General features: G+C 44.8%; 2 protein-coding genes across 4 annotated transcripts in view; one reads left to right on the forward strand and one right to left on the reverse strand.

Moving 5' to 3' along the window:
* PCMT1 (protein-L-isoaspartate (D-aspartate) O-methyltransferase) overlaps positions 1-2,216 on the reverse strand; it is a 36,128-nt gene extending 33,912 nt beyond the window's left edge. For 2 of the 3 annotated variants that reach the window (XM_030945099.1, XM_030945098.1), the window contains exon 1: positions 1,958-2,216. In XM_030945099.1, coding sequence (XP_030800959.1) covers positions 1,958-2,216 — 259 coding nt within the window. The remainder of the gene's footprint in view (positions 1-1,957) is intronic. The other variant, XM_030945100.1, reaches the window with a different exon arrangement.
* A 6,928-nt stretch (positions 2,217-9,144) lies between these two features.
* NUP43 (nucleoporin 43) lies at positions 9,145-18,345 on the forward strand. The gene is made up of 8 exons (XM_030945349.1): positions 9,145-9,288; positions 9,674-9,796; positions 10,044-10,121; positions 11,030-11,207; positions 12,830-12,965; positions 13,861-14,012; positions 15,873-15,995; positions 17,271-18,345. Exons 1-8 carry the CDS (start codon positions 9,169-9,171, stop codon positions 17,483-17,485), a joined length of 1,125 nt encoding a protein of 374 aa, XP_030801209.1. The 5' UTR covers positions 9,145-9,168; the 3' UTR covers positions 17,486-18,345.
* Positions 18,346-18,777: the final 432 nt, after the last annotated feature.

Here is an 18,777-nt window from a genome sequence, read left to right on the forward strand (position 1 = left end):
TCAGCAGCTGCTCTGCACTGATAGCCCTACAACATGAACAGAGTCCCATTGAAGTTGACAACACAATCTTCCTGCAAGATCAAAAGCCTCTTTGCTTCCACAATATTTTACTGCCAATCCACTACTTCCCGTTTTAACATCCCTCAAAATATTTTGGCATGCATATGCAAAACAGAGAGGGGGAAATTAACATCAGTGCATGCTTTGAGATTACAATATTGAGCCCTTCTATTTTACTTTCCTTTTCCTATACAACTATAGCTGTATACTAACTACAATGGTTTTTAGCTTTGTCATCATCATTTGCAACGCCCTAAACAGTTTCCATGTGTTGAAAAACTGTCATTGTCTTCTGCAACAAAGAAACTGGTTTTGCCTTCAGGTTCTGAGTGCCATAGACTATTCTGGCAGTAATTGCTTTTTGGATGTATTTTGGAGTTTAACGCTGATTTTTACATCAGAAAATTTTCCCCTGCTGTGTAAGAGAACAGTATTTCACTAAAACAGTATTTCTAGCCCTTTCAGTTGCAGAACAAAACAGAACAAATGTATTGCAACACTTGTAACTAGAGAAGTTCTTATCAATTTATTAAACAAAATTTTTACAATGAAACTCTTCAATAATTAGTAGTTTTTACATGGAAGCTGAAAGTCACTTCAGCATGCATTATTCTACTGCATGCGATAGTTTTCAAAAGAAAATACTGAGAAAGCCCACAGAACCAGATGATCTAACATTAGCAGAGAAAATGAGAAAACAAGGGTGATTCTCCTATGACACCAGAATACCGAGGAGAACACCTTGTTTGTGGTGTTGTAGTATCACTAAAATAGGAGACAACTGTCATAATACAGGCTCCAGATCTACATCCTTTTACATCTAGGACACGAACTTGAGAAGAGGAAGGGAAAAGACCAGGAGCAGAGACGAGGGACACTGTAAGTATATACGAGAGAGGGTAATTCTATTCTAATATGAAAAAAATGGAAGCTTCGAATACAGAAGATATTGTATCTCCGTCCTCTCAGGACCTGGACTCCAGGATGTACTGAAGTACATCGGCGAAGAAGCGCCCGCCCAACACCTTCCCCGTTCAGCACGGGGACAGCACAAACCCCGGGCGAGCGCAAGGGAGCGCCCGGTGCCGGGCAGCCACGGCAAAGCTCGGCTGTCACAGCGCGAGTCCGCAACCCCGACAGCTCCGCTCCTCTCCTCTCCCCTTGGGTCCCAGCCCAGCCCTCCGAGCGGAGCCACTCGGGACCCCGCCGGGGAGGGGAGGAGGGACTGCCGCCACACGCCCCTTTCACCCAACACAAACAGCCGCGGCCTCTTCGGCGCGATTCCCGAACCCGGGCGGCTCCCGCTGCGTTGCTCAGCCCGGGCCTGAAAGCTCGGAGGGCGCCCGCCAACACCACCAGTCCCGCCGGCCGGAGCGAACCAGACGGGCGCCGATCCCGGTGCGTGCGGGGGATCACGGGCCCTCCGGCACTGCCGCCGCGGCCCCGCCTCAGCTCGCACACGGCAGACGGGAACGAGGCGGCGGGAACGGGGCCGGCGAGGGGGGAGACGCGGCGAGCAGGGAACAGCCACGGCCGCCACACGGCGCTTCCCCTCCGGGACCGCCATCGGCGCCACCCCGCCCGCCGCATTGCCTCCCGCAACAACAGCCCGGCCCGCCCTGCGACACCAGCCGCCGCCCGGACACACACCCCCCGCCCGAGCACCCGGGCACGCACGGACACACCCCCGGTCGGACATAGAGACACGCACAAACAGACACAGACGGACAACACGGACACGCGCGGCCGGGCGCCGGTGCCGCTCCCTGTGACAGCTGGTGGCGGGTCGGGCGGGCGCCGCGGGAGCGCGCGGTCGCTAACGGTCACCGGGCGGTCGGTAACGGCCGCCCCGCAGCCCAGGAGCCCCGCCCGCCCGCGCCCCCGCCCCGAGACTCACTGCGGAGGTTGTGGATGAGCTCGGAGTGGCTGGCGCCGCCCGACTTCCAGGCCATCGCTAGGCACACTCTGCGGAGCAGGTACAGAGCCGCCTTCAGCGCCGCGACTGCGCACAGCAGCTTCCCCAGGAAGGACACAACCTCCAGCGCCGACACAGGCGCCGCCTCCTCGCCGCCTCCTCCCGCGGCCGCCGCCGCTGCCGCTGCCGCGCGCTCGCCGAGGGGAGGGGCCACGCGCCCACCGCCCCGCGCGCCCGACATGCCCCGGCCGCCGCCGCCGCCGCTTCGCCGGTCGGCGCGGTGCCCCCGCGCATGCGCGCCCACCGCGCCCAGGGGCACGCGTGGGGGATCCTCGCACGCCAGGGCGGGGATGCACAGCGGCTGCTCCCGGCCCGCGCGTTTTGGTGCCGGGGCCCTGGATCCCGCGCTGGCGGCGAGACCGCGGTCCTGCCCTCCCCTCAGAAACGGCTGCGGGGCGGAATGGGTCTGGGGGGCGCGAGTATGTGAACTTGGGAACTGTTAATGAATGAGATAGCAAAACGGCACCTCGGTGCGCACGCACTTTCCCCCCCTGCTCCGGCCTTCGCCACTCCCGTGACACAAGTCGGTTCAGGCCGGGTACCGGAGAAGGCGGTGTCGGGGCGGGCGAGCCGCATCACGGTGACTGCGCCGCCGGCTCCGGGCTCCGGCCCAGCGCGCGACCCGCCGCCCTTGCGACGGAGCCAATTAGCGGCGTCTCCCGGCGCGGTGTTTTGCATGGGGCGCGCCTATTGGCCGAGGCCAGCCCGCGCGGGCCAGGCCTACGTGTTGGAGGCTGCCATTGGTCAGGTGGCGCGGGAGCTGCGTGTCCCGTGCGTGTCCGCGGCGGGGACGGGGCAGGGCGGCGCGATCCGCGCCCGGGAAACAACGCGGGGATGGCAGAGGCGTGGAAGGATACGGAGAGTTGGCACAGCCCTACACTGGATAAAGGCCGCCAAAGCACCGATGGTTCACAGGAGTATCTACCGGTGCAATGGCGATGGCGTAGGGCAAAGTTACAAATTAAAATTCCTTTTAAGAGGCGTCCGGGACAACAGCTCAGAATTTAGTAAATGCCAATGGGCCTTTATTGTGTCCCAGCATAGGCCCATGATGAAGTAGCAATCTTAAGGGAAAAGTTTTAGCACCTTCGGATCCTCCCACAGCCTGTAACATAACAAGGAAAACCAGAGAATTCACATTCTACCATTATGCAGTATTTCTCCCGGCTCTGAAACTCCTTCGTGATTAATTCTGCCACCAATATTCATTTGCCACCTGTTATTTATACACGTTTCTATTGTTTAAAGGGAAAGCATATACCATCTTTGAAATTTTGGGAACCTACTGTCAGTGCTGTGACTTCTGTGTTTGTGCTGCCTTCTGGTCCCTGCAAACGGGCTTCACACACCTGGGAATAGTTTTGCAGCACTTCCTTTCCTTACCAGGCACACTGGCACAGGAATTTCATCTACGTGGTACCAGACAGCAGAGTTTTCAGTGTTTGGCTTTTAAAACATGAGAATGGTGATAGAAAACTATGGATAGATTGGCCCTATCAATAGTATATGGTATAAACATTGGGGAAAATAAGGTGTGATCCAGCAGATACACAGCCTAAGATATCACCACAGGAGATTACACAGGTTATATCTTCTGTGAGAGAGCCCGTCTTGGCTGGGAGTGTTGAACCTGTTCCAGCTCCACACAACACATCTATTTCATGCAATCATTGCTGGTTCAGGTGAAGAGGTGAAGGTGGGAATCTGCTTCTCTACTTTACAGTCAATCCAGGGCAAATCTGACCATTGCTCAGTGCATATACCAGTCCCATCCATAGACTTCCCACCTGGTTCTTTTAATCCTGGAGACAAATCTACTGCCCTTAACTTCTCCTAAGCATGATCTGGCAACTGCAGTCCGTATGAGGCTCCCAGCCTGTCCCAGAATATAAAAGGTCTCCCTGATACACCCAGTGGGCTGAGAGAGAAGGAAAGAAGCCATGGAGTGAGAGGAATTCCCAAAGGGCAGTGAATACAGAGAACAGACAGACATTGTAAAAGTACAGCACAGAAATACTTAATTGTTTTAAATGCAAAAGACATTTTCTGTTGTCAGATGCAAGCAAACTGCATTGCTCTCACATAGAGAGGTTGCTGCCAAGAAAATAGCTGGCCTATGTTTAAAAGCATTCCAGGGATACTTACCACCTTGGGAGACAAAACCACAACAGAAGCCATTTACATACAAGCTGATGCTGCCTACCAGGACCAGCTTGAATTAGGCTTAGGCTTGTCATGGAGCCTGCATTTCTCTCTTAGGAGTTTGCAGTCTCGCCCAGTCCCTTTCTGACTGAGTGTACCTATTTGCCATGTTCTTGACATGGGTATTCAGAGAATGAAAGCAAATGTTTTCATTCCTTAACAATATCTGGGGTGCCTTGGGTGGATACCAGGCATGTGTGAAGGAAACAGCACTTGGCTTGGCAGGCTTCCAGGAGCTCTAAGACAAGCCAAGTTGCGTCGAAGGGCCCTGGGAAACTAACATGCACCAATAGTGGCAGGATGCACCCATTTATGCAGTAAACAAATGCAGGAGTCCCTAACTCTTTCAGTTCCACAATCTCAGGCCATGAGATCATTTTAAAAACCAATCAGGAGCACATCCATTGAGACTAAACTAAAAGCAACATAGACATTCTTTGCTAGAGTAAAATACAAGCAGAAATTTTTAAAAAATTGTTTTCTGACCATCATCATTTATGTGGAACATTTCAATTTGCTCTGATACCCAGGATTTCTGTATCCTATGCCCCTGACTTGTCCAAATCAGTGTGAGCACCTTGGTCCCTGGATGCCCACTGTCAATTGCAGGTACCTCCATTTTCCACATATAGAGCCATTTCCCTAGACTCTGCAGGGAGCTGCTGCATGGATGGTCCTCTTAGAGAAAAGGTACAAGAATGGCAGCAGCCAGAGTGGGCCCCCATATGATTGCTCTGACACGAAGATCCCACTAACTGTAAGCACATCATCTCTTCTTCTTTTGCTGCACATTCACCCACATCCCAATCCTCTAGCTGTACTTACATACATTTATATACAAACCCCTCCAAGATACTATTTCTGTTTCATTCCTTCCCTCCCACCACATAAGCCCATTAGATTTTTTTTAAATTATTTGAATTTAGAAAGAATTTGAAAAATTGCTCATCACTGTCTGCTCCCATCTGCTTGTATACCAGATGCAGAAATTTCCTTGTGAAATGTTCCTGCTGTACATTTCCACAGTTATGCCCCAAACCCTACGCTAATTGGCTTTTACACCTACACTCCCTCCTCTTCTTGACTCCATTCTGTTTTTTAACTTAATCACTCTCCTTCATCTCATTTCTTTTCCTATAAGCTCAAGCCAGTTTGATGTGTACCTTCCCTTTTTATTACCATTTCAGAAGTTTACATTATTTTGAACTCCGCATCCATGTTTTAGCAGCTCTGCACTCAAAGATGAGGTGAGAAGGACTCAGTCACATCAATGACTTTCCCCATTAGGGAGCAGCAGAACTGGGACCCCTTCATGAAGGAAGGTCATCCTTCCAGATGAGACCTTCCAGGTGACACACCATCCCACAGCACCTAAGCAAAACAAGCAGAGCAGGGCTGGGGACAGAAATGGCTTTGCCATCAACTGAAGTCAGGCCCCAAGCCAAACCAGCCAACAAGTTTGGGCGACATGGCTGAGCACAGGCCCTCCTACAGCACAGCTCAGGCCAAGAGCAGCGTGTCCCAGCCCAGATGGGAGCCCAGCCAAGGGCAGGGCTTATGACTGCACTCAGGGCTGGGCCTCTGCTCTTACATCTGCTCTGCAGTACACTGCACTGTAACTGTACTCGCTCAAGAGAATGAACTGGGCACAGCTCCAGGAATTCTTACCAGCTGTACACATTGTTTTGGCATCTCCAAATAACTTTAAATATTGTTCAATGATGATTGAAGAAAAGCAGATTATAAGCAAATCCAGTTCAGAATTAGCTTTATCGTGCCCTAGTACAATCACTGATTTAGTAAGTGTGTTTGTTCTCAGGCCCCCTACTTTCTCTCAGAGACAGGCATGCTTTCAGTTTTCTTCCCTTTCCCTCACACTCCCAGCTTTAGCCATATTTAAGGGTAGTCCATAGATGCTCCTTGTTGTCTTAGCTGGTATGTTTGGACCCAAGGCTTAGAGTCAGCTTCATCTAGACTTAACATCCTTCTTGAAAACCACAGAAATACTAGATGAGGCGTATTTTCTCCTGGTGCTGATTTCCACCTTTTATATGTTTATTTAAATCTGCTATTACACTGAAATGCTTTACACATCTTTCATAGGGATCAAGCACAGTGAATGTATTTAAAGGTTTGCAAAGCAGCCCTAAATCTGTCACAGCTCTTACTTCTGTCATATAACATACTGCCAACAATTTCTTTAAAAAATGTAGGACAGGAAAGAAAAACTGTGACTCTTCTTTTCTAAGTGAAAATAAGCCTGTATGTCCAACTTACTTCCCTTAATACTTCCCAAATGCTTTTGAACAAGCAATCCTGAGCAAAGAAAGAAATCATCCAAAGGCACAAGGTAAAATAATACACACAGAAATCACAAACTAACCAACAAAAATATTTGCCTAATAAAAATTTTCAATAATCCCAAAGTTTTCTATTCAGCTTTTAGCTGTCTGGTCTAATGTCTTCCATATTCTGAGGCTGCCTATTGATATTTCTCACGAGTGTTATAAGAATTAGCTGAAAATACCCTTGGAGTCAACAGTCACTTGCAGAACTGCGGTGAGCAGCTTAATAAAGGGTGCCAGAAGCATTTGTCGCTGCAGAATAACAATGCTACTGCCACATGCAACTAAGATTTTTTAAGGTATATTTGCAGTATGGTAGACTACTACAGCATCCAGTGTTGAAGATTGCAATGCAAGTTATTTTCCATTACCATCTGTATGGCAGATTACCTTGTCAAGTGCGCAGTTTGCTTTATCTCTCTCTTTGAGTGACCACATTCACACCTCCCTGGGGAGGGGACATCTGCTGATAACAGACTATTGAATATCAGTGCATGACTGATAAGAACTATAACATCCCATTGTGAGATGCTCCGCCCAGAGGGAGGAGCCCAGATATAATCCAGAAATTTTTGAGACACCAGCACGGCTTTCTCCATGGGATTCACCAGAGAAACAGCAGCTGTCTCTTCTTCCACTGGATCTTCAGAGGAAGAATACATCCTTTTCTACAGGTCCCCCTTGCTCCAACAGAACCACACCTGACACTTCAGGAGGACTGGAGCCGCATTTCCAATTGGACTGCCACCTGACCCACAGGGTGTCAGGTTGGGTTCTGACTCTGTCAGTGTTGTTCTAGTGGACTGCCTTGTTTATTTTATCCTTTTACATTTTTTCCCTTTTCCCTATTAAAGAACTGTCATTTCCTGCTCCCATATTTTTGCCTGAGAGCCCCTTAATTTAAAATTATAGCATTCAGAGGTGTGGGGAGGGTTTACATTCTTCATTTCAGGGGAGGCTCTTGCCTTCCTTAGTAGACTCCTGTCTTTCCAAACCAAGACATCCAGTTTTTGGAATATGTTCAGTGCTGGATTCTGCTGAATGTAATTATGGAAGAAAAAGTTACATGAAGTTCAAAAGATGCATGAAGCACATAAAATATCACTGGTTTGGTATCACACCTGGGGAATTACAAAACAGCATAGCAGACTTAATGAGGAACTCAAAAATGCTGTATAGAAGAAATCTGACAGATACCTTTAGCAGGAAAACTGCAATACACAGTGGAAAATTTGTCCAAGACACTGTCAAGTTCATCTGATAGAACCTATGAGACCTGGCAGCATCAGCTTTGGAAAAACATGCAGCAGAAAACGAAGCTGTAAAAATCTTTGTGAGAAAGTCCCTTACTGGACTGCAGTGACTGGACCAATAGTCTCATCCTCTGAAATGACAACTGACAACACAACTGTGTCAGCCTTTAATTTTACAACTAACTTCTGAACTTTTTATTGCATAGTTGTTTAGGTCTCAAGTGAAATACTAGAAAGGAAGTACATGTGTGCTCTTTGATTTAACATACTGTCTAGGACAAAAAAATATTCTGTTTATTTCTGTACAGGTAGGAATCTGTCAGAGCAATGAGAGTGTCACTTGGAAGTACATTATCATGGTTTAACCCCAGGCAACAAGTACCAGGCAAATATTAGGTCACGTAAACCCCACAAACCTACTCTAGCCCACCCCAGGAGGAATGGGCAGGACAATTGGAATAAAACCAATGTAAAAAACATGGGTTGAGATAATGATAGCTTATCTCTTAATAACTTTAATAATTCAAATCAAAGAAGATAAGTAGCCTGTCCCTAGGCAGTAATTGGTCCCTCCTGGCCAATATCCCCCAGTTTATACAGTGTGTGTATATTCTGTGGTGTGGAATATCCCTCCGGCCAGTTTGGGTCAGCTGTCCTGGCCATGCTCCCTCCTGGCTTCTCGTCCACCTGCTCACCGGCAGGGCGAGGACTGGAAAGATCTCGATTTGGGGTAAGCACCACTCAGCAACAAGTGACGCATCAGTGCGCTGTCACCATTATTCCACATTATATCCGCGACACAGCGCTGTGGCTGCTACTCGGGAAAAAATTAACTCTGCCCCAGCTGAAAGCAGGGCATACTTAAAAGCAGATCTTAGACCAGAAATGCCTAGTCGTGGTGTAAGTCACTCATTTTGAGAGAACAGGAGTCGGTGCATGTCATGCAAAGGTGACAAATGGACACAACGTTCCGGTGGTCGCGGCCCAGCCGAGCAGACAGGGAACACAGCGGCACCATCGCGTCTTCTCTGTTTCCTCCACTCCGGACCCGACCTACAACCGACGCCGAGCCGATACGCGCCGGTGCAGCGGCTCGCAGGGGCCAGGGAGAGCGCAGCGCCGCCCCGGCCCGTCCCGGTAATCGCGGGCAGTAGGCGCCGCCCGGCTCCTACAAACTGCGGGGCCGCCGCCGCCTCAGCGCCGCTCCCGGCACGGCACGGTCCGCGCGCCCCGCCGCGCCCCCGGTCTGTCCCTCCGCGCTCGCCGTCGCGCCGCAGCCAATCAGCGCGCGCGGCGCGGGACGGGCGGGAGCGGGCGCGGGGCGGGCGCGGCCATGGAGGACGTGAGCGCCAAGTTCGTGTCGCAGAAGATCAGCCGGACGCGCTGGCGGCCCCTGCCCGCCGCCGCGCTTCAGCCCCCCGACCTCTTCGCCACCGGCTCCTGGGACAACGAGGTACCGGCCGGGCGGGTCCGGAGGCGCGGCGCGACCTTCCCGCCGGAGCGCGGGGGGGCGGGTGGCGGCGGCAGCCCACGCCAGCTCGGTCCCCTGCGCTTCGGCCGCTGGGTGCGGGAGAGCGCGGCCGGAGCCGGCCGTGAGCGCTGCCTGGCTCGGCAGTCCCGCCCTTCGCTTGGCCGTGCCGTGCTCGCGTCCCCAAGGAAGCCGCGGGACCGCCCCGGCGCCCGGCAGCGTTATCCCCCTGGGCAAGCCTTCCCTCCGGCTGGGGCGGCTTCCTCTGGAGCCGTGCGCAGCCCGCAGCGTATCGCTCTCCCTGGCTGAGCCTTACTGCTCCGTACTTTCGAAAGCGTTCTCGAGTAAATGTAGTATCGTTTCCGTTCAGGATAACAGGATCTCCATTTGGTCAGCTGGAGACCTTGGAAATGCCGGCCTCAATGGTGAATATCATGGAGAACCTCATTTGCTGTGTGACATCCAGCACAACGGTGATGTTATGGATATGCAGGTAAAATAGCTGTGTTGAATAGATCCGTATTTTTTAAGGGCTGGTCACTTAGGAGAAGTTGAGTGAAAGTGAACTGTCAAAATGCTGAGATTGGTCAAAAAATTCTTACAAAGTAAAACAGCAAAGGCAATCAATATTGCTGTGGTTTTTTTCCTCTCCACCTACCAATAATTTAGGTTACTCTAAAATCAAAATTATCAGCTTGATACTAACATTGGCTAATAGCATTCTTGTTATCTCTCTCTAGTTTTTGGATCAAGAAAGAATTGTGGTTGCCTCATCAACAGGAACTGTAACTATATTCCGTCATCATCAAAATAACCAGGTATGTGACATGCACTGGCTTTAAGATGCTGTTCTCTGTAATACAGGTTACTTTGATTTTAGTATAAAAAGCATCTGGCTACCAAAATGAATTTCTTTTTAAAGTCTGTTAAAAAAAACTTTGATTTGACACATATGAGGAAAGAAAATAGCATTTTACACACATGCTACATAAACTAGATTCCAGAGCAAGACAGACTGGGGTATCTCCTCATCTGTATCCAAAAAGCCCATTCATTGAAAACATACTTTAAGACATTAGAGTGTTTTGGGGCAGTAGATATTAATGGACTTCTGCCTGCCTTATCAGAGTTTTTGCATTCTTGAATTAAATGACTCCTTTTCAATTCTAACAAATGATGAATGAATTCTCATGTGTGTCCTGTGAAGGAAGATATGTAAACTCAGTAGTCTTTTGCTTTGATTATAAATCACTGGAAATAAATGCCTAATTACCTTTTTATGTATGTTCACAGTGACACAGTAAAGGTGAATGTCAGTTAATAATTTGATGTGTACCTAAAATAAACTAAGTTCCTTGCAATCAAGATCTGAATTTGACCTTTTTATTTTCTAAGGACATCAGTTTTTTTCCCCCTTCCTGGGGAAATATTGAAGACATCAGCCTAGTGAATAACATTTTACAGTCTGTAGTGTTATTTCTAATTGCTAGGTCACGTGAACCTGGTGGTTCAGAGAAGAAATAATTAATGTGTCATAGAAGGGTTTTGTGCTTAAGATTTGATGAAAACTTAGATCTCTTCATTTTTATTTGTATAGGAGTATCTCATTCCCATGAAATAGTGTGGCTTTCCTGAAGCTTGTTTCTGATTTCATCAGTATTCTGGAAGCTTTGTTTTATCATGTTCATTATTTAAGAGCATAATTTCATGTCTGGTTACTCCACAGACATTATCTGCTGACCACCGGTGGGCAAAAGCTCATTATCATGTGGACCAAGACACATCTAGTGGTGGAGCAGCCTGTACAGGAGTCGTCTGCAACAACCCAGAAATTGTCACTGTTGGAGAAGATGGTAGAATAAATCTCTTCAGGGCTGACCAAAAAGATGCAGTAAGAACTATAGGTATGTGAAATACCTGGGTTCTTAAATTAGTCTAGTTTGGGGGGGGGGTTGTTTGGTTTTCAGGTTGTTATAACAAAACAAAAAGTTCATTGAGTATTGATTTCAGTATTCCAGGTTGAACATGTTTGTTCCAGATTATTCCTGTATCCTTCCAGAATTCAAATACTTGAAGTATATTTCAGATGTATTTCTATATTCATCTAGATATTTTTAAGTTAATGGTTTTCCAGTAAAAGTTGGAGAGGGAAGAGAGAGAACATCTTGGAAGATGCTCTCAGGTTCTTCAGGATGGAGTTCTGTGGTGTAAGCAATCTGTTTTGCTGGTTCCCAATTCAATGACACCTTGACATTTCCCATTTTCAGCACTAAGCTGAATCCTTAACATGAAGATAGAAGTCTTGTATCTTGTTCAATAGTTGCAAACAAATGCCTTGGTATTTTTGTTATTGTTTAGTGGATTTAGGAGTACAGTACAAAGTGCATAGGTTTGTAGTCAGTTAAGGTAGGAAGAAAGAAATCTCAGAAGTTAGAGATTATGTCAAAGTCTTTTGGAGCCATAAAAGGTGTATCATTGCTAAACTACTTAATGTTAGTCTGTCATAAAACTTTAAATCCTCTAGAACCTCAGTATTCAGTAATCCAACATTTCTTTTTAATAGTGTTTTGGTGAGTTTTTTCTTCCCCTCTGCTTTTATTTAAAGAGTAGGCAGAAAAGTCATTAAAGTATCTGTAACTAGGCATCAGTGTAACTTTTTTGTCTTAATCTCAGAAAATGTTTCCATTTTATGCAGAAAGATAATAATTTGCCTATATTTTCAGTATGGGCTTACACAAAGAATTTTAAAATACTTGAGGTGAAAGTAGACTTAACAAAGTTACCCCATCGTAATTAAGATGAAAAGTTTATCTATAGTAACAGAAATAAAATACAAGAAAATAGTGTCTCTTTTTTCAGAAGGCCTAAAAAATTTCACCTCAAAGCTGTGAAAAGTTTCACCCCAAAGCTTGTTTGACATTGTAAATTACTCTGACAAAAAGAGGCACTGGAGAAAAGGACCTGAAAAAAAGGTCCTTGCTATTTAGTTATTAACAAGCACAGCATAATTTGAGTTTAGCTTGATACCACACTGGCAGTTCAGAAAAGGTCTAAAAGTTGGTAAATTAAGTGTTTCTGTATAAAACTGCTTAATGCCGTCAGCCAGAGTTACTGTTTCTTGTGTTTAGAACTCCATTATGAAAAGCTCCATAGCTGTGTCCTGTCAATAGGTGCTGGCCATATAAAGAAAACTTTTGAGAACCATAAAGTTGGCTGAATTAATTCCTCTTCTAGGAGCCACAAAAAGAAATCTTACAAATCAACAAGTAGTTTTGTAATCACCAGAACTAATTTAATACATTTACTTGCAGATTTGTCTCAGTAGTATTTCATATAGTAAGCAAGGAAGGGCTCCTTTTTCACAGGGTATTTGCCTATACTAGAGGGTCTCTGACCCTGAAACTGCAGAGGTTATGCACATGTTTAAGCAGCTGTGTTCTGTTCTCTGTTAAGAGTTACTTTGTTGCAATTAAATGGAGACTAGCATTCCACAGGTTGACCTGAATGCTTTCCTCATCTCTTGCAGACAACGCAGACAGCAGTACGCTCCATGCAGTGACTTTCCTTCGCACAACTGAGATCTTGACTGTAAACTCAATTGGACAGTTAAAAATATGGGACCTCAGACAGCAAAGGAATGAGCCATCTCAAATATTTTCTTTGTAAGACCTCCGCTTTTTTATTATTTACTGCAAAACATGTGCTACTTTATATAATGTGATTCAAATCTTTCCTAATAGCTTCCTAGCAACAGGATGGGAAATTACTGGGTTTTTTTTTTAAGGATTTTAACTTCTTTGGTACTTAAATAAGCAAAAGGCAGACTGCTTAATGGCTGAACCACTGTTGTGACTCAGCATTGTGCTTAGCAGGTGCATTTTATGATTTAACTTTTGAAGGACTATTATACCTGTACACTTCTCTTTTTTGAGAAAAATTTTTCAATCCTCAACCCCAAACTCTTTACCTGTTTATATTTGATTTTCTCCACTGGCCTAATGTAAGGTTTCTGGCATCTGGAATGCATTTGAATGGTAACTTTGTGCCTTATAAGGTACTGTGAGAAAAGAAAATGGGCTAAATTTCAATCCTGTTGTTGTGTGTTCAATCCTGTTGTGTAATAATTCCCATTGCTGTTACTCGACTGTGGTTTAGGTACCTGATTTTGTTAGTGCCTGGTCTCCCTTTTTAACTCTTAGTATATACTAAACCTATAATTATATCACGCATCAGACTAATATTACTGTAGGTATAGAGTATTATTTGCCTGCATGGCTTCTCACTCCTATAAAGCTGTCAGATGTTGTGTAGATGTTCCATAGGGCACAAAACCCGATTGTACTTCATGTTATTGCCATACCTCTGGTTTCCAGTAGATGTCATGTGCCTTCAGCCTGGGGTGGTCAGGTGTTACAGGAACTGAAGGTCCTGTCAATACTGGTACCTCACTTGTCAATGCTCCTGATGCCAAATTAGGGATTAAGAAGGGGAAAATAGAAGATAAATAAAAAACTCATGTTTGGGTTATTTGGTTGTTTTGTTTTTTCCTCTTTGCAGGGCAGGTGACAGAGTTCCACTGCACTGTGTGGATAGGCATCCCAATCAGCAGCATATTGTGGCCACAGGGGGCCAGGATGGAATGCTGAGTATATGGGACATCAGGCAGGGTACTATGCCAGTGTCCCTGCTAAATGCTCATGAAGCAGAAAGTAAGTATCTGAAATGGAGAGGGGAGAAGAAGGTGACATTTTAGAGAAGTTTCTGATTACTGTAAAAATAAGTTTTGTAACTGTGGTAGAAAACAATCACATACTTGCTACTTAATTGAATCATAGAATGGTTTGGGTTAGAAGAGACTTTAAAGCTCATTTACTTCCAACCTCCCCTGCCAAGGATAGGTGCACTTTCCACTTGACCAGGTTGCTCAGAGGCCCATCCATCCTACCCTTGAACATTTCCAGGGATGAGACATTCACAGCTTCTCTGGAAAACCTGTTCCAGTGCCTCACCACCCACACAGTAAAGAATTTCTTCCTAATAACCTAATGTAAACTTACTGTCAGTTTAAAGCCATTCCCCTTTGTCCTATCATCCTATCACTACATGCCCCTGTCCTTCATGTGCTTTAGCCTGGCTTCTAGGAGGATTTGTTCCATGTTTTTCCTAGGACCAGAGCTGACGCTGACAGTTTGGTAGTTCTCAGGGTCTTTCTTTCTGCTCTTTTTAAACATGGGTTTGTGCCCATCTTTCCCTTTTTCCAGTCCCCTAGTACTTCACCCGACTGCTGTAGCCTTTCAGACATGGAGAGTGGCTTGGCAACTACATCATCCAATTCCTTCAGGATTCTGGGAAGCATCTCATAAATTTATGTACATTCAGGTTCCTTAGGTGGTCATGAACCTGAGCTTCTTGTACAGTGGGAAGGACTTTTCTTCCCCAGACCTTGTCTTGCAGCTCAGCCCCTGGAGAGGTGTGGGAAGAGAGGTTGCCATTGAAGACTGACACAAGAAAGTTGTTGAGTATCTCAGCCTTGTCTCTGTCCAGTATTGCCAGTTTTCCAGCATTGATTATTGAGGGACATACACCTTCTGGGACCTTCCTTTTCTGGTTGACATACCTGTGAAACCCTTCCTGTTGTTCTTTTCATCCCTTGCCAGGTTCAGGTCCAGCTTCTCCTTGGCCTTCCTCACTCTGTATCCCTAACCTTCATCTCTGTACTCTTCCCAGGATGCCTACTACTGCTCCATGTTTTCATCTGGAAAACGTGGCTTCCTTCTCTATGTAGGAGACTGCTTTTAGATAAAAGTGAACTCTGTCTAAACTAAAAGTAGACTTAGTAAGCAATTCTTTAATGAGCTGTTAGGTGCATTTAATCAGAATGGCTGTGTTTCTAGCAGGGTAGGTATATAAATAGCCATGGAAGCTGGTACAGTGTTAGGCAGATAGAGTAAAGCAGAATGCAGATGCTAACAAACTTGAAAACATGAGGAAGAAGGGGGCACTCAACATTGATTTGGTGTTTCCACAGTGCTGAAATAGCTCACTTTCCTGGCACTATGTGAACAAGACAGCAATTCATTTTATGCTGAAAATTTTGTGATTTGTGCTACATTTAAATTAAAGGAGTAAAAATATTTATTGATATTACATTTTGCTGACTTAAATGTCTTCTGCAGTTGTGGTATTTAGACACAAAATAATGTGTGTTCTGAGAAGGCATGCATGCTACGTGTGGATTTAAACTTAACAGCAGGGAAGATGACATGCAGATTGCCTGAATTCAGACAAGACTTCAACAATTTTTGCAGTACTGAAAATGCAACAAAATAGGGTCTTTTTCTTTTTTCCCTTCTTTTTTCTTTCCCCCTTTCCCCCTGCCAGCAGAGGGAAAACTGCAGTATACATAACTTAGGATGGGGCTCTGGGTTTCCTACCCACACACAATTAAAAATGAAAGGTTTTGATGGAGGCATGGGTTCTTGTAAATACATGCCTATATCATACTATCCAAATGCTTTGATTGAAGTACTAGAGACTTTTTCTGAAGTGCTTTTGTTTGATACTTCCAGTGTGGGAAGTTCACTTCCATCCCTCTGACCCTGACCATTTATTCACGTGTTCTGAAGATGGATCTCTTTGGCACTGGGATACTTCCACAAACGTATCTGAAAAGCCATCTTTTCTTCATCAAGGTAAGGATGTTTGAAGTCCATCTGCACTGAATTTGTCAGTTGGTAACATCATTACAGTCAGTGTTCTCATATGACCCAATTAATAACACAATCTTAATACAGAAAATTAAAAGCAGCTTTCTTTTCTTAGAAAGCAAACTTAGGTAAGCACTTTTCTTGGATAAGCACTTGAGAAAAACTACTGATACTGCAAACAGTTGTGCAGGGTTTCTCATGGTCTGGTTTGTGTTTTTTTAATCTGCTACCCTCTGACCAATGTGTGAAGGGCACATTTATGATTTCAAAGATAGACTGTATTTATTCACTTAAAAATCATCTGTATGTAGAAAAGAAACAGAGGCAGTCTGATGGACATTATTGAGTCTCTGAGGGAGTTACACTAACGTAGAATACAAAAATAATTGATAGGTTAATGAGATAGTAGAGTTATGAATTTACAATTCAGGGTAATAATTGAAACTTTAAATAAATGAAACTGGATCCTTTTGCATGGTGGCAGGATTTAAAGTTAGGATACTGACTTTTAATATAGCATTTATTTTCACATTCTAATCACAAAGACTGCTAAGTGCTTGCCACATTAGACAATAGTGGGGAAACTTTTAGATGTCACCTGCTGCCTTTGCCTCAAAGTTGTCATTCAAAGTTAAATTTTATCTGTGGAAATTATAGGATTACTAATTCAAGTTGGACTCTGCATGTTTTCAAGTATATGAGGTATAAATCCTTTAGCATCACTTCTGACACCTGTTAATTTTATGCTGAATGATGGTTCTTGCAGTGTGAGACTTCAATTTGAATGTAAAGTGTTATGTGGAAAAAATTCAAAGTCAAATATAGGTATATCACTTGCTGCAAAGTGGGGAGGAGGAGCAGTAGGGAATAAGTGTTATTGAAGCAAAGCTGAAAACCCCAAACAGAGCAAGACACTCTATAAACAGACCTGCGTTCTTGTACCCTTACTTTAGTATCTGGCTAGATAAACTTGCAGGTACTTACACTCTCCAGTGAGATGAGTTAATAGCTGTTGTGATATATTTGTCTTAACTGAGGATACAGCTGGTAGATAATTTTTGTAATTATTTAAAGTACTTGATTTTTTTAAAGCTATTTTTCCTTAATTTACCAAAGAAATGACATCTCAACTACTCTGGAAACTGACTTAAATGTAAAAATTTATTTCCATTATGTCTGACCCATATCTACTGTGTTTCTTTAAATTCTGAGAATATATAAATGAAATTGAAATGTACTTCTTTGTCTTCCTTCTTTCAGGAGGAAGAAGCACTGCCTATCTTTCCCACAGTACCATGAACCAGTCTGTAGTGAGTGCCTGGCTAAGCAATGATCCGACCAAAGACCGCATGGAAATCACCAACCTGATTCCAAACCAGACTTTGTCTGTGAATAGTTTAGACGTTCTAGGACCATGCCTGGTATATGGTACTGATGCAGAGGCTATTTATGTGAACAGACAACTTTTTGCATGAAGTGACTGTGGTATCCCTTTGAAGTATTGACCAGCTTGAACTACTGGGAAATGTCAGGTTCATTCTTAATGCTACTCACTAGTCTGTTATTGGCGTGTGTGGGAGAGGCCTCAGCTTGGTCCTGGTGCTGTGGAAGAAGTGAGGTGCTTCGCATTCTGACAGCTGTCACTTGATGCTCCAGGATGGGTAACTGAACAAGCTTATGTGCCGTTTCTTCCCTGCTGCCTGCTTGGTTTTGACAAGCAGGAAAGTAGTCATTAAGGGCAAAATCTTTGCTGTTAAGTAATGTCCATAATACACACGCACATAAAAACAGAAGAAAAGGTAAACACTGAATTTTTATTTTTCCCTGTAAAGGTATTTTCAAGCATCATTTCTAAAGCGAAACTGTGGGCTTCGTGGAAGTTCTTTTTATGTCACCTGAAAGAGATGGGTTTTTTTTTAAGCTGAGTTTTTATATATAGGGGAACATAACTGTTAATGTTAGTTCATGAGCTGGAAGGAAAGCTGTTAAAGCTATGAAATGTGGAAGGTTCTATAGGAATCTAAGCATTCTAGCAACATTATTTTAAATTATTCACAGCTTCATCATGGATGCTACATGTTAAAACTTGATAATGCACCAGTAAATCTCCCAACAGAAAAATGGGGTTTATAATTAAGAAGTCATAATTGACAGATGTGTTGGCTGTGTTTTCAGGTGTAAGAATAAGAGTTTCTAAACTTGAGACATAGTCTTTGTCACAAATTCACATCTGGTTTATTGAAATCTTTGAAAAGTTTTAAATTTTATTATTAGCATTGTACCTGCTTTTTTTTACAGAGAACCCTTTCTCTTTTTATTAAAAAGTTTTGCACAAGAGTAGTGGTCTGACTTACTAAAATAATTCAAATAGATGTGTTTTCAGGAACTTGGATTGAGCCTGGGTATTGAACCTGAAGGATGGAAAAACCTCTGTATTTGGGCAGGAACAGGTTAGTTATGAGGTGTTACATGGCATTTCCACCATAACCCCTCTAGAGTATACTTTAATTCACTCGGTGAGAGTGGTGTGGGTGTGCTGTAGCAGGAACGCCTCACCTGATGCACATTCCGTGTGTCTGGATGGGGCGCTGGGGACAGGGTAGTCCTCCCTTTGCAGGGCAAAGTGTACCGAGTTGCCAGTGAGCTCCTTAGAGCAGCTTATTTGAAATTTATTTAAAACGCAAAAGATGGAAATGAAATGGATCACTCCGAGTGCTAACCGGTGGGTTTTCCTTCCTGTTGGTCTGTAACGAGTCCATCGTTCGGG

The sequence above is a fragment of the Camarhynchus parvulus genome, chromosome 3 (assembly GCF_901933205.1).
Source record: "Camarhynchus parvulus chromosome 3, STF_HiC, whole genome shotgun sequence".
Taxonomy (NCBI): Eukaryota; Metazoa; Chordata; class Aves; order Passeriformes; family Thraupidae; genus Camarhynchus; species Camarhynchus parvulus.

Excerpts from the sequence above, each read along its gene's own strand:
- NUP43 (XM_030945349.1), top strand. The coding sequence starts at position 9,169 with ATGGAGGACGTGAGCGCCAAGTTCGTGTCGCAGAAGATCAGCCGGACG. Across the intron at positions 14,013-15,872 it reads AAATGCTCATGAAGCAGAAA|TGTGGGAAGTTCACTTCCAT; the intron begins GTAAGTATCTGA and ends TGATACTTCCAG. Across the intron at positions 15,996-17,270 it reads GCCATCTTTTCTTCATCAAG|GAGGAAGAAGCACTGCCTAT; the intron begins GTAAGGATGTTT and ends TCCTTCTTTCAG.